The 15,373-nt window shown below is 39.9% G+C and overlaps 1 protein-coding gene across 9 annotated transcripts in view; it reads left to right on the top strand.

Moving 5' to 3' along the window:
* The window catches only part of AAK1 (AP2 associated kinase 1), a 169,123-nt gene that overhangs the window by 147,136 nt on the left and 6,614 nt on the right, over window positions 1-15,373 (top strand). For 5 of the 9 annotated variants that reach the window (XM_060026437.1, XM_060026439.1, XM_060026441.1 and 2 more), the window contains 5 exons: window positions 2,850-2,951; window positions 4,018-4,119; window positions 5,562-5,672; window positions 7,256-7,366; window positions 8,629-15,243. The exons of 2 other annotated variants lie outside the window; for them this stretch is intronic. In XM_060026437.1, the coding sequence (XP_059882420.1) occupies window positions 2,850-2,951; window positions 4,018-4,119; window positions 5,562-5,672; window positions 7,256-7,366; window positions 8,629-8,723 (521 nt within the window). In that variant the 3' untranslated portion in view covers window positions 8,724-15,243. Of the gene's footprint in view, window positions 1-2,849; window positions 2,952-4,017; window positions 4,120-5,561; window positions 5,673-6,769; window positions 7,236-7,255; window positions 7,367-8,628; window positions 15,244-15,373 lie in introns of those variants that run through there. 2 more of the 9 variants (XM_060026440.1, XM_060026443.1) reach the window with 2 other exon arrangements.

Here is a 15,373-nt window from a genome sequence, read left to right on the forward strand (position 1 = left end):
ATAGTGAATGAAAATGTTTGACATTGAACTCTACAAATGCAAGTGACAACCGTTGTTATAATAGCACCTGGGAGTCAGTACTGAGTAACCGACAGCCGCAAGAGCCCATGGAGTGAAAGAAACCATTTTTGCACAGGCTGCCGACGTGACTTATGCAGCGGCCCTGGACTCTCACTCCTGTTTTTCTGCCTGATGTTACTCTGACCCCTGCTCCTCCCTCCCACAGTTCTAAGATTTGAATATTCCTAAGCAGCACTGACCATCCAGATTATCTGTGTGAACAGCCTGTTACTTCGAGGTTTGGGCAGAAAAGAGTGTGGCAGTTTACCCCAACCCCACCCCATTCCATCTTACGATACAACACAGGTACGCACGCATGCACACACGTACCCTTTTACCCTCATGCTTTTTGCTAATGGCTAATTTTAAAAATCAGATTCTTGTTGAAGGACCTGCTTTTTTGCCATTGATCCCCTGTTCTCCCCACCTCCCCAGTGAAGCCAAAAGGCAGAGATTTGACAGAGAGACGAGAAGGAACCAGGAACTGGGGACACAGAAATTAAGAAGAAACCTTCCCTGCCTTCAGGGCTGCCGGAGAAGCGAAAGCACAGTGTTCCAGAAAGTTCCTAATGTGGCAGGGAGGGTGGAGAAAGGCTTAGAGATGATGTTTGAGTGACTAATACAAAAAGGTTAGGGGGAGGTGTCTGTATTTTACAGATAAGGAGATCTGTTTCAGGAACTGCCCCAGGGTCACACCCAGTCACTGGAGAGGCCAAGACAAACTGCTGTATGAAAAACAAGTAATGTTGGGGCCTTTACTTTTTATCCATTGCTTCACAAGATTGCAAATATCTGAGTGCTAAAAGTGATAGAAGATCATTACTTTTTTTTTTTTTTTTAAGTGAGAGAACCTTTCGGGGTGGGGGGAATAAAACAAAAGCTAGTGTTCAGAATAATGAAAAATCAGACTTTTGGGGAAAACCATCTTACTTTTGCCAGTATGCTGAAAATTGTCCAAGATATTTTAAACATCTTTTCTTATAATGTCATGTACAGTTCAAGATTAGTGCTGATGTTATTACACTTGTATACTTGGTTAGAACCCTGTTTTTTTTTCCCTGCTGATGAGAGGCTGCTTCCTTCCTCCCTTCCTTCCTTCAATAAAAATTAGGTATAAATGAGATATGTAGCATGTTGGTATTTAATTCAAAGATAGCCACATATTATACATTTCAAAGATGGTAAATTGGTTTCACGTATAAAAATGGCTTTTTCTGCAGTATGTTAACTGTACCAAAGCAAATTATCTTGCCAAGACGCTAAAATCCATTATTTTGTTTCATCTGTGTCGTTATAGATCACCTAGATTACAGATCACCTAAAATTTGGTTTCTGTCCCTCAGTGAATATCTATTTCATCTTTGCTTATCTTGATTCCTGATAGCCTAGAAGAATACAGATTCATTAAAATGTCGTACACACATACTTGAACTTTGCATTTCTTTTTCTCAGACATTTTAATTCTAGCTTTATCTTAAAGGCAGTTTATTTTTCTGATAGAAAAAACATTGTTGACAGGCCTTTAACTGGGCAAATTATAGAATGTATGTGGTCTCAGTCTCTTTGTAAGTAAAAGGAAGTATGAGCTCTTAATTCCCTTCTTTCTGTAAGAGTCTATGATTCATTACTTTGTGTGAAGTTAATGCTCTGCTTTTTTTTTCTAATTACTTGAGAAACTTTATTCTAATGCTCTACTTTTAATAGGTTACAGGTAGAGTTGTTGATGGATCGGGCTAAAGAGTTGTCTTGGAAGGATCCTTAATGTGTCCGTGTTATCACACATTAAGTTATCAGGTGTGACAAATCTGGTGGCTTCTCGTGTCCTTTTGTTTTTTTAGCCAAAAGACATCAAAAGTAATCCATCTGCAGGCTTGGGTGAATTTTGTGAGATTTGACAGTTTAATAATAAGAGTATACCAGGGGTGTCACAAGCTCTCGGTTGGCAGACAATAAATGATTGTTAAAGTTAACTTAGGTGTGGTTTCATTGCTTCTCTTGGTGAGTCATAAACCATTTCTAAATGCAAGACAAAAAAAAAAAAAGAGAGAGAGAGATTCAAAACTAAGCCCAGGAAGAGATATGAATACACAAAGACTTATATGCATATGTTTATGGAAGCTTTATTTTTAATAGCTAAAAGCTGGAAATAACCAAATATCCATCAGCTGATGAATGAGTCAACAAAATGTGGTCCATTCATACAGTGAAACACTACTCAGCAATAAAACAAACTACTGATGTATGCCACAACATGGAGGAATCTCAGGAACGTTATGCTAAATGAAGGACATCAGAAAAGACTACATACTATGTAGGAAATGGTAGAAAAAGCAAAGCTATAAGGACAGAAAGCAGATGAGTTGCTGCCAGCGTCTAGGGGTAAGAGGAAGGCATTGACTAGAGAGGGGCACAAGGGTCCTTTTTGGGGTGATGGAACTGTTCTACCTCATTATTTCCGTGGTGCTTATGTGTACAGTTGTCAAAATACATCAAATTGTACACTTAAAATTGGTGGCTTTTATTCAGTGTAAATTATACCACAAATTTAAAAACAAACTTAGGGCAGCATCTTGAATGCCTTACAAAGTGACTACTTCATTTGGGGAAATAATCATTTTTAAACTTGGAGAGCCTATTTTTAACAAGATACTAGCAGTATTTATTTTTATGCTGAATATATGTAAAATTTTGACCCCTAAAATGTGTTTGTATAGAAAATGGTAAATGGTCGGCTTACTTGAATATCTCATTGCATTTTTGCTTTCTCTTTACTTCTCTGCCCAACCTAGAAAAACTAATCGAGGGACTCAAATCTCCTGACACTTCTCTTCTGCTCCCTGACCTCTTGCCTATGACAGACCCTTTTGGTAGCACTTCTGATGCTGTAATTGGTAAAGTCATCATCTCTGTTTCTTCAGTCATGCATGATATGTGTGTCTGTTTCAAAAATGGCAACTAACTGGTTAACAGATCCCTACTGAGTATAGCCCTGCTGAGGAGCGGAAATGCCACGAAGCCTCCTGGTGTTGGAGTGATGCCTTGTGCTAACCCAGAAGCCAGGGCTGTTTAATCTCCCTTGTTATCGCCCCAAACGAAGTGTTATCTCTGCCTTTCAGCAGCACAGCGCCGTTATTTATTCTTGAAACACTGAGATTTCTAGAGTGAATCTCTTGTGAACTAAGGGGAATGTGGAAAAATTCACATTTCGTTACAAAAGCTTCATGAGAAAAGTTGGTTTCCAGGTGGACTTCACCTTTAGTAGATTCTTCTTTCGAAGGCCTCCGTATGTGCCAAGTGTCAGTAACTGAGAAAACATTTGCCCCACGTTGAGGCCCTATGAGTAGAATCCGGGGCAGGGGCTTGATCTGCTTGCTTTGACATTTTCTTGTGCTCCAGCCGCAAGGCAGGCAAGACCTATAAAATGTCCGGGGCCCCTGTACTACAGGAGCACAAAGTCCTAGAACTCAGAAATGCTATGACCCTTCAGAGAGATGTTCCTCCAGCTGGGGCATGTCACATGGTAAAGAGTACCTCCAGCTACGGCACGGCATGGGATTTGAGGTGGACTAGTGGCCTTTGCAAGGCACAGAGCATGTTTGGCCCCAAGTTTATCCCTTAAGAAAAGCACAATTACCAGAAGACATTAAGGTGCCTTTGAGCCTATGTCTTCTGACACGTAAGAGGTCTGCTTGAATAGCTCGCATTCAGCATTTATCTGTAAAAACTGAGAATCACCGAGACTAGCCACCGTGGTTCACCTTGCACGTGCCTGCTCTGTCAGTGAAGCCCAGACACTCGAAGCAGCAGAAAGAAAGCAACTTACTGTGCTTTCCATCTTACCTGAGATGGGCATTTTAGAGACATGCAGCAGAAAGCCTTCACAGAATCATCCAAGGAACCTTCTGATTACCTTTCCCTTACCCTTTCCTCTCCTCTCTTAATGCTCTGTTACAAAAGAAAAAGCTGATGTTGCTGTTGAGAGTCTGATACCAGGACTGGAGCCCCCGGCGGCCCAGCGCCTCCCCTCTCAGACGGAATCTGTGACCTCAAACCGCACAGGTCAGTCAGGAGTCTCTGGGGCTGCAGGAACTGGTCAGTTCGGGGAGCCCTCTGAGTCAGGCTTTCCACCTGCAGCAGATGGTCCTGGGCTTATTTCACAGCCTGGCTAGTTCCTCCTGGAATGGGTGCTCTGCACTACAGCCCCAGCTTTAGATGTTGAGCAATGTGTTTCCTCACTAAAGAGTCGAGTACCTTTTTGGAGCCATGTTCTTTGTAGAGCGATACCTGGGCTTTCTTTGATTTCAGTCTGTCTTTATTGAAGATTTTTGTCACTGGTGGCAGGTTCCCTCTACTTCCTTAATTAAAGAACTCTGCCGAGTTGTAAGGATGCCCTTAACTCCTCCTGGGTACTGAGCAGTCTTTTGGATCTAACAATGTCAGTGATGTCCATGGGGGCTCGTGTTATGTGTGTTAACATTCTATTCCCAGCACAGAGCTTTAATCACATCTAGGTGATTTGCTATTAAATTGTAGGCAAAGTTGAAATCTTCCCTGGATCCATTCCTTAACTACATTTCCTTAAATACAGATTTGATAACCTTCATTTTTATTGAGTCCATAATTACCTTGATAAAAGTGTCCACTTTGCTCACTTGGAACAGAAACAATTAGAAGTCTAGGAAATATGAGAATAAACTCACCCAGGTTAAAAAAAAAAATGACACAGAAGACAATATGGTTCTTTTTCCTTGTGCTTACTTGGCTGCTTTCTCCCAGAAAACTCTCCCAGAAAACAATTTATGTGTTGAAATACTTGAACTCTGAATTTAATCTTCCCTCTGTTCCTTAACTAAAAGCAAAATCATGTGTTCCAAGGAGCAATTCAGATTTAAAGAATACTAATAAGAGACAAGATCATTCTATTTTGAATGAGGATTGGGTTGAGTTCTAAAAAAGTACTGCCTAATCATGCCATATTCTGCTAATAATAAGCCAGGGACCACCCCCTTCTTGTCAGCTTGGATACCTCATCTTATAGCAACTTTTTTCAGTGAATGTTTAGGGAAAGTTTAAGTGAAACTCTTTAGTTGCAAAGTCCTTTTTCCCAAATGGCATTTGCTGAGAACTGAGTTGCCAAAGTTTTATTGACATCCAACCATTTACTTGCTTAACCAGCAACCCCTGAGCAAAAAAATTCTTCCATATTTATATATATCTGTTAAGAGAAGTTTAGAAATACATGTTTGTCTAGATGAAAGTACAGGGTGCTTAACGGGTTTCTTTTGGTTTTCCTTCTCCCGCCTTGGCTTGTAGGTATAATGTATTGGGTTGGCCAAAAAGTTCGTTCGGGTTTTTGTACGCGCTTACGGAAAACCCGAACGAACTTTTTGGCCAACCCAATAAACGCAGTAACTTAAAGGCTAAGACCTAACCTCGTGATATTGTTGTGTGTGCCATTTAATGCCAATCACTGACCTGGGATGCTGTTAATCGGGACTCAGATTCTCTCACCGGGGAAGATTCCCTGATTGATGGCTCTCTGCTTTCTAACCCTACTACTGACCTTCTGGAAGAATTTGCCCCCATAGCGATCTCTGCTCCGGCCCATAAAGGTAAATGCTTTCCTCTTCTTGGGCCCACATGTATCCTTAGAGGAGAAAAACTGAGCAACTCCTGAGAATTTTCCTTGACAAAAGGCTTTGCTAGTGAAGTTTTTTAACCACCTCCTTAAGTGGAAAACTTGAGTTTGTACCCTTAGCCCCTGTGTTAAAGTTCCTCTCAGTAAGAATATTGAATCAGGCTGGGACAACAGACTGTGGAGATGTTGCTTTCTGGCAGTCACCTGGAATGCAGATATTCCATGCTTTCTATTAAAGACAGAGCTACATACCTTGGCAGTCAGCTCAGGGTTGAGTTGACTGTCCACTAACTGACTATAATTAGATATTTGTTGGCCTTAGAACTTAAAACTGTTTCATTAAATCAGATTTAAAGTTTTTTGATAGTGATCACTACAATAAAGAAAAAAGCATCATTCTTCAAAAGTCAGTCTCAAAGATTGAACTCGTAAAAGTTTTGAATTTTAGTTAACCTTTGAGTCATGATTAATTACTGGATTTCTCTTTCTAATCTACTGTTTCCATTTCTTAGTCTTGGGTTAATACTGGTTTGAAATTCTGAGGGACAGAGGTAGCTTGAATTGAGTGCTATTCAGTGAGTAGTTCGTGAGAGTGACAGGCACTATGCCTGGCTTACCGTAGGCAGGCATTCACTAAACTTTCTGGGCCTAGATAGTGAACGTGGTTTTCTGGAAGGAGCAAATACATATTAAAGGAACCGCTTGTAAGTCCTTTCTGAAGGAAATTTAGGAAGGAAGCCTCCCTGAGATGACTAAAAAATAATTAGCCTTTGGTTTGCAATGGTAATAGCTGAGTTTTTGTTTTTACCCTTAATAGCATTAAAATGACCATGTTTTTATAGAGCATGTAGAAAGAAGTCACCTATTTAGCCAATTATGTCTGACAGGAGTGTGTCAGCAGCAATGAGTAATTACAGAGAAACATCACTTGCAAAATAGGTGCTCAGCTAGCACTTGCTTGTAGAATGGAGAACTTCTAGTAAACTTCAGCTTGAAATCTCAGTGCATGTGATCTTCTGCCCCAACATTACTGGGGCATCAGTGTTTGAATGTCTTTTTTCCCAATCACAGGGCAGTGAGTTCTTTCAGAAGTCTTCTGTTTGCCTTGTATACACTGGTTACTTCTTAAAGGGTGACTGATTATCTCCACGCTGCCCTTGTTTTTTGAGTGTTTCTGGATATTGTTAGTCCGGCCTCTGTTTGCTCAATAAAGAAGATAAATGACTAAATCCCGTGCCTTTGTGAATTACTGACGGTGAAGAGATATCTCACAATAACTACATTAATGGCCTTATAAAGGCAGGGAGAATTCTTCCTATAACACTTCTCCCTTCTCGTTTATGGAAGTCTTAACATGGCCAGCTCTGAAGCAGTTTTTTCTATTTCCCCAAGTTTTCCAGCTTTACTACTTTTATTTCAACTCAGGAAAATAAGCATTTTCATCTTTAAAAACAACAGTGATTGTACAGTTGGGAACTGTGTGCCTATTATGTATTCTCTCATTTGCTAATCTCTACCTCTGTTGTTTCTGCTTGTGTACTTGCATTCTGTATTAAGCTGCAGAAGATAGTAATCTCATCTCAGGTTTTGATGTCCCTGAGGGCTCGGACAAGGTGGCAGAAGATGAGTTTGACCCTATTCCTGTATTGATAACCAAAAACCCACAAGGTAAGAAAGAGAGGATGGGGAAAAGAGAAGAGTTTGACATCAGCTCTCTTCAAAATAGTAATGTACCTAATCTACAAGGTGTGTGTGGGGGAGGAAGCATCAACATTTAACGAAGGAAATTGGGGGTAATAACAATCATTATGGGCTGGACCAGTGTAGATAGATGGAGACACAGGTAAAGGTACTAATATAGGTATCTTAAAGCATGACCATGGTGTTTATTTAGAGAGAAGAAAAGTAATATTTGACTAAAAGTAATAGTTTGACTAAAAGCTGGTTTTTACAAAGTGTCAAGCTAAAAAGAAAGTGATCTTCAGTCAATGGAAACCTGAAGATATATATATAAAAAAAAAACAACGCACAGGATATTTCTTATCATGATTAGAACAATCTGTAATAAATATTCTTCCCAAAGAGATTAACAATGGTACTTTGATATCATTTGCATCTTTTGGACATTTGTGGAGCATGCTTTTTCTTCTTTGTTGTTTTAAAATCATTTGACCATGCCGTAAAACACTGAATTGCCCTAAGACCATATATATACACATATATATATATGTGTATATATATATACACACACATATATATATACACACACATATACACACATATATATACATATATATATATATATATATAGGTGTTATTTACATTTATTTATTTATTTATTTTCTACACTCAAAAACCCAAAGCTGTTTTGTTTTTTTTTTAACATCTTTATTGGAGTATAATTGCTTTACAGTGTTGTGTTAGTTTCTGCTGTATAACAAAGTGAATCAGCTATACTTATACACATATTCCCATATCCCCTCCCTCTTGCATCTCCCTCCCACCCTCCCTATCCCACCCCCCATCTATATATTTTTAAAGCATGTTTTTATTACAGTAGTCTTAATAACCAATTCCTCCCCAAATCAGAAATCACGGATTTTTACTTTACAGGGAAATGAGTTGATGTTATCAGGAAGTTAGTGTACAGCCAGCAGTTCTCAGGCAGAATAGATATTCATTTGAAAATAGCATCCTCTTTGCAAGGTCTCCTGCCTACAGTAGGGTATGCACACAGTGCTTGAACGTTTGGTGGGAGGTGGTGGATCGCTAATTTATATGTTTAAAAATTAACATCTAAGAGTTTGCAAAATGTAAATTGTTGTTTCTCTAGGGTGTTTTGGTTTGTTGTGTTTCTCCTTTGCTTGTTCTGCACATCTAAACCCTAACCCTCTGTGTTTTGTACTGAATTCCTATCTCTCCACTTCCAGGTGGGCACTCTAGAAACAGCAGTGGGAGCTCTGAGTCCAGTCTTCCCAACCTAGCCAGGTCTTTACTGCTGGTGGATCAGCTCATAGACCTGTAGCCGTGACCCAGTAGCAGATGCAGTTCTGTAACCTTCATACCGTAATATACATTTTCATTACAGAGTTAAAAGAAAATGATTTTTTTTTAATCTGCAAATAAGGGGCTTCTAGCCCTAATCTCCTACTACCCCTTGCCTTCTCCCATAGAGATGATAAGGAAAGAAAATCACTTTGGCCCTCCAGATACTCCTTGGCCAGCTCCTCTCTGTTAGTTTGCTGTGTTTTCTCATTACCCTTCTTCAATAGCATTATCTTAAATCAAACGCTAGATGCCATGAGCTTCACCTCTGCTGGAATCGACTCCACCAAAAGCTTAACTGTAACTGAAACTAGTGAATTGACACCTTTGTCTCATTCTTGCTAGGAATGGCCTCCCAAATCAATCCTCCCAACCCCATCTCCTTTGGCCAGTTGCTGATGAATGTGTTTCTCTGTTTTTGCTTTTTATGCTGCTGCATTATCATGAGGACATGGCTTCTTCAGTTGGTCTTAACTCGAGGTAGTAACCTGGAGATGGGTGCGTGGTTTAAGAGAGGGTAAAACTGACTGATGGTGTATGTTTGGAAAGAGAAATTGAGCCCAGCTCTAGCCAACCAACTTTGACCTTGTTTGATCGTAGACTTAGCCAAGGGATTTCACACCCCATGCAACCTGCCCAGCATTCGTCCAGCACTCTGGCTTCCATTGAACCGTGATTTCTCAGATCTGGAGACATGACTGCAAGTACTTGAGATCCTTGGATAAAATGTGTACATTATATAAATTCCAAGTATTGCCATTCCTTTTCGTGTTAACTGTCCCAAGCCGGGATCTCAGAATTAGACCAAAACCAGACAGTGGTGGTAATATGATACCTTTTATTAGAAGACTTTTCATGGGGGGGGTGGATGGGGGAGGGGAAGGAATTGTAGCAGAAACAGATGTATTTTTCTTGTGATTTTTATTTTGAATCAAATATTGTAAATTGTGTATAAATGAAGACGCTGAATAGTTCTGTTTCCACTTGGCGTTTCAAGTCCGATATCAGGTGTCTGTACAGGGTTTTGATCTCTTTCCCTTGTATAACTAACTACGCAGCAATCCTACAGTGTAACATATGGAATCATTTTGAGTAGACTTGTGTGTTGCTATAAGCTTTCAGCAGGTCCTCTGTCTTTGTAGAATAAGCATGTTGTTTATTTTCAGATAATCAGAAATAAGTATGCTGACACACTAGGCACAGTTTGACTTGGGCTACTTACCTTTCTTTCTCTCTGATGTTTGAATTGAAGGATGCAGCCAATGAAATATATTCAGTTGGTTTTCCTTGGCATCCTAGATTTAAAAAAACAAAACAAACCATAGTTTCTCACTAACCTTAGAATATTGTTCATAAAATAAATAAAGGCCCCTGCACTGATGTGACAACATGACTCATGGTCACCCTCTGTATATGTCCTTACTCACCGAAGTATATTTTTTTCCTTACATGCAAAGCAGTTTTATAAAATCACCCTTTTGAAAGAGGTAGGCACAGAGAACCCCATTTGGTTCTCTTCCTTGAGTGCCATTTTCATGGTCAGAAGGGAACCTCTTAGTTGATCAGATTTGTACCAATAAAATTCCAGGTCCATTTGCTCATTTCCCTGTCTAGCACTTTTGTTTCTTCTTCTTCACGTTTGCTCTTTAAGGGGGAAAAAAAGAAAGCTGAACAGCAACAACCGCCTGCAAAACCCTGTACCTTGGAGGTCAAGCTTTGACCCCAGCAATGTGAGAACAGCCTTTGAAAGGTATCAGAGGAAAAGTCGGAACCTTTCAGTCTTCCTTCTGACTTTAAGTACTTCCGTGTCAGCTGAAACTAGACACACTAAGTACAGGCCTCTGTTAGGATAATGGGTCATTTCCAAAATTGAGGGAGGCACAACCTACCTGCTGAGGGTTAAAAAAGATATCCTCGGGCTTCCCTGGTGGCGCAGTGGTTGAGAGTCCGCCTGCCAATGCAGGGGACACGGGTTCGTGCCCTGGTCCGGGAAGATCCCACGTGCTGCGGAGCGGCTGGGCCCGTGAGCCATGGCCGCTGAGCCTGCGCGTCCGGAGCCTGTGCTCCGCAACGGGAGAGGCCACAACAGTGAGAGGCCCGCGTACCGCAAAAAAAAAAAGATATCCTCGAAGAGCTCTCCATGATTGGAGAGCAGTGAAAATGGGACTTGGTTTGCCCCTTTATGGACAGGAATATTACTGACAATCAAAATGGTATTCTTTTTCCCAGACATAGAAAGAATATATAAACTAATGAAAGAGATGTTTATTTTTAAATAAGAATAATGTTTTATGCTTATGTTTTCCAGTTTGATTTTTTTTCATATATACATGTTAGAAATATATTGAAATATCTAGTTTCTCAATTTAATTGAAACCACGAAGAGTACAGTTTAGAAATTAGGTAAGTGTCTCTAAATTATTCCATTCATGTATTACCCGTAATCACATTGAGATATATTATCTAGTCATTTGGCTCAATACAGCTTAATGGAGAATGTTAATGAAAATGAATAGACTAGAAACGAGAGAGACTGGGTGGAGGAAGCCTGAGGGGGATAATGACATGAAATTATCTTGAGTTTATTCTCTAGGAGTAGGGCTTCAAAGGAGAGAACTATTTTTCTGCTAAAGAAGACATGTGAGTGACTTGATAAAAGGGACCTCTTTAGTTTATAGCATCATCCTTGAGCTAAAAGGGTTTATTTGAGATGAGTATAGTATGCTAATAATTGATAGAACTTTGAAACTGTAGACTGAGCTACAAGAGGGACCTTAGAGATTATTCTAGTCCATCCACTTCATTTCACAGATGTGGGACCTAAAGCAGGTGGTGGGAGAAGAGACCCGGGCAGGACAGGCCACCTGGGAGCTTGTCCTGACCTTTGCCAGTCCCTGGCCTAGTGGGGCTTCAGCAGGGGCTTCACTTCTTAGGGCTGCTCCTTACTGACAATGATGGGTTTGGACTAGATGGTTTTTAAGGTTACAGAATTCTAGGGTTCTAAGTATTTATTATGATGCTTCAGCAGGACTATGAAGGAGTTATATAATCCTGATGTTCTTCAGTTATCTTCTGTAGCTCTTACTATTACTGTAGCAGTATTTACATTTTAGAGAATTACAATGGGCTTTCACTAACCCGGGTTGCTCTCTCTCTTGGTTATCTGAAGAGACCCGTAAATCATCACAGAGTGTTGGACATAGATTTCCCTTTTTTTTAATATTACACACACGTATCTACCTATTCCAACAAAACAGTATCAGAAGATTTCAATTTTTTAAAACTGTATAATTGAGGACCTGCCATTTAAAAATGGACAAATAACTGTAAGCATATGTTTCTGATTTGCTTTTATTCCGACTGTGCAAAAGTAGTACCTGTACCAGAAAACATCACCAATTGGATTTTTTTCCCTTTACAGCATTCAGATAACTAGATCACCAAATTCGAGTCCCAGTGTTTTTAAAAGCACAGCCCTCAGAGGAGATAAGCTTTAAATGGACACTTCTAAATGTGATTATAATTAATGATTTCTTTAGCAGACGTATCAGAGTTGTGATACCTAATTGAGTGTTCCCTTCAAAGGCATCTGGTTTTACTTGGGAAACATACTTATTCAAATGATGCTGCCACCATTTATGTTATTTTTGAAACTTCTCTCCTTAGAAATATTCAATACTATCAAGAAAGATAATAAAATATAAGAAAATCAGTTGTATTATCTAATTAGTATCGCTTTCAGCATCTGAAAGTAGTATGCTCTCTTTCTTGATCTTTTCCTACCACTCTTGGTTCTAAATAACATTTAGATGTTTCCAAAAAGCAAAATCACTCGCCTAAGCTGAAGAGTGGTTACTATTGAAGATAGTAAGAAGAATGAATAATTCACTGAAGATTCCCAGAGAGGACCTTATAATGGAATGTGACAGCAATCAGTCTTAACTTCCTTAATATTCTGAATAAGGGAACTTACACGATTTCGCCTGTCTTTAGTATGGTTTGGAAAATTGAAAGATAGGGGTTTTAAAATACCTCTGAAAGAGGTTGTCACTTTGTTCAGTGTCATTTGATACTGGACTTGGCTCTTCCCAAATTAGAATTATAGAACTTGGATTGCTAGTAATTATAGGGGAACAAATCCAGGAAAAGAACCTGTTTTTCTCAAGATGAAATATTAGCTTTGTTTCTAATCCTTTTTTCGGGGTCTCCTGAGATAAATGATTCAAAGCAACACAACCTCTCCCCCCCGACCGCCCAGGTCAGGAACAGTTCTGCCTTCAGTAGTGCTGGGGGAAGGAGGAGACTTTTGGGGTTGACCTCAGCCCAGAGGTATGGAGGCATATGAATTCAGCTGAACAGATGCACGTTGTAGAGAACTTCGGCCAAAATAAAGTCTCCCATGCCGATGTTTGTCTATAGTTCCAGGAGTCTTAGCTTTCTCAGTCTGTAAGATTCAGGATTCTGTAGCCATGAACTTAGACTTTGGGGATAAAAATGACAGGATTGCCCAAAGTACTGAATTAAGCAGATTAGAGGCTGCCAGGCAGAACAGAGAAACTATTAGATGGATACTTAAAATGGTACCTTTACTGAAACGCTCCAGATATTACAAAGCCATCTTTTATTCCTCTCAAGAGACTGTAATTTTACCAGCACAAAGTTATTAGCCTTTTCCTTTTCCCCACTAGTAATGTTCCTAGAGTTGAATGTGCTTGGATTTCTTGAGTCAGAATGAATCCCAGATGGCCTCCATTTCAAATAATCTGTAACAAGATACTATTTTGTTTCTCTTGGGTTTCCTCTCACTGTGATGGGGGAGAGAGGTTCTTTGGACAATGCTGATCTGTGCAGCAGCATGGTAGTTGCTAGAATGGAAGATATCTTCCTGGTTCCCACTCTGATGTAGTCTTGCCCTAGGAGTATTCTCTGCCCTGTCGCACACGCCCTCATCACACGGATGTGTATTCACCACAGACCTTTATCCTGTCCTCCCAAGAAGACAAAGCAAACAGAGGTACATGAAGCTATCTTATACAGAAAAATGTGAAATTTGAACTTTGCTACACAAGTATTGTATAAAAAACAAGTCTGTAAACAAGTTTCTTATGTAAACATACAGGAAAATAAAGACTTTTATCTGTTAAAACAGGAGCATGATGTTCAGAGCTATAAATAAATAACTTACAGTAGCTGCTCTTTTCCTGATCTGAAAACCCACTTTTGCAAAAAGGATTTAAACACATTGTTGAGTGACCATAAGCACCTGTGCACAAGGAAAGTGCAGACACGTATGAGAGATGTGCAGAGGACATTTTAATGAGTCATGGCTACCCCGGCTTCATCTGCGGTCATAGAGAGTAAAACCCCTGTGAGCCTGCATTTGATATGACCAGACATGGAGCTGTAAAAGGGAGCACAGATTTGCAGCTACCCTCCTCTAATTTAATCTTTAATGTACCCAGGCCAATTTAATTAAACATTTTATGTTGGCAACGGCAGTTTTATGCCCAGGGAGAAATCTCTCTCGTTTAATTGCTCTGTTGGCTTGAGAGACCCAGCGCCTCTAGCCAGTGTTGTCCCCCATCAAATATCTTATTCGCCAGGCGTGGGTTTTAATGCAACTCCACAGCATATGGTAGAACCCAGTGCTTAATTTTATTATCTAAGCAAAAGGTCATGGAAATTACTAGTTTGATGTACATCTCCTGATTCCCTGATTCAGCTCTGAGAGTGTGAATTTCATTTGGTGCTACATTTCTGAAGTTCTTGTAAAGGGTATTTTGCTTTCTATTTGCTAACTATATGAGAAGGTTTCCCAATACTCCAAGATTTCACCTTCAGTTTGGGGCAAGAATTATGTCTTTGACACTCCCTATAACTGTTATTTCTCTTTATAGTTTGGGAGAAAGTTAAAATTCTGGTCACGCATGATATATTGCACTCAGGAATATCCAGCCTGCAATTTAAGTCTTCAGATTTTCATTCTTTTTTAGGAAACATGGCCCTCACTGTCCATCAGATAAAATTTCCAGGGTAAACCTATTCTAAATTATTCAGCACTTTGGGTTGCTTTGGAAATTAATAGGGAATTGGTGAGGAGAGTTGCCAAAGCATCGGATACTTTTGAGGATGCCTTCTTTCTGAAGCATATAAGCTCTTACTGAAATCGACATTAATTTGCAGCCCCAAAATAGACTAAAATGGAGTTATTCCTAGTGGAAGTGTCAAAAAGTGTGCTTAACCTTAACCTGGCACACAGTCCTACATCAGAGCAAGAAAAAGAAGTGTGTTTTGACTTCTTGCTTAATTTAATGTGCTAAAGCAAAATGAAAAGAGGCATGACTTAATTTGAGGAAATTAGAACAAAATGCCCTACCTTAAGCTTCCTGATAAGGAAGACCCTTATGCTTGATAAGGGAGACCCTGACCCTGTGAGGCCAGGTCCCAGGTTTAAGCCCAACGCCCCCGCATCACTTCCCACCCCTACCCCAAGAACAACTGCCTAGCTTTATTGAGTTTTCTAGTCACAGGGCATCTGCTCTGCATGCCGTTGGTTTCCAAAGGAACTGGGCCAAGGCACTGAGGTTAAATTAGTATAAATCTTTCATTGCTAGTAGGCAGACTGCTTCC

The sequence above is a fragment of the Delphinus delphis genome, chromosome 12 (genome assembly GCF_949987515.2).
Source record: "Delphinus delphis chromosome 12, mDelDel1.2, whole genome shotgun sequence".
NCBI lineage: Eukaryota > Metazoa > Chordata > Mammalia > Artiodactyla > Delphinidae > Delphinus > Delphinus delphis.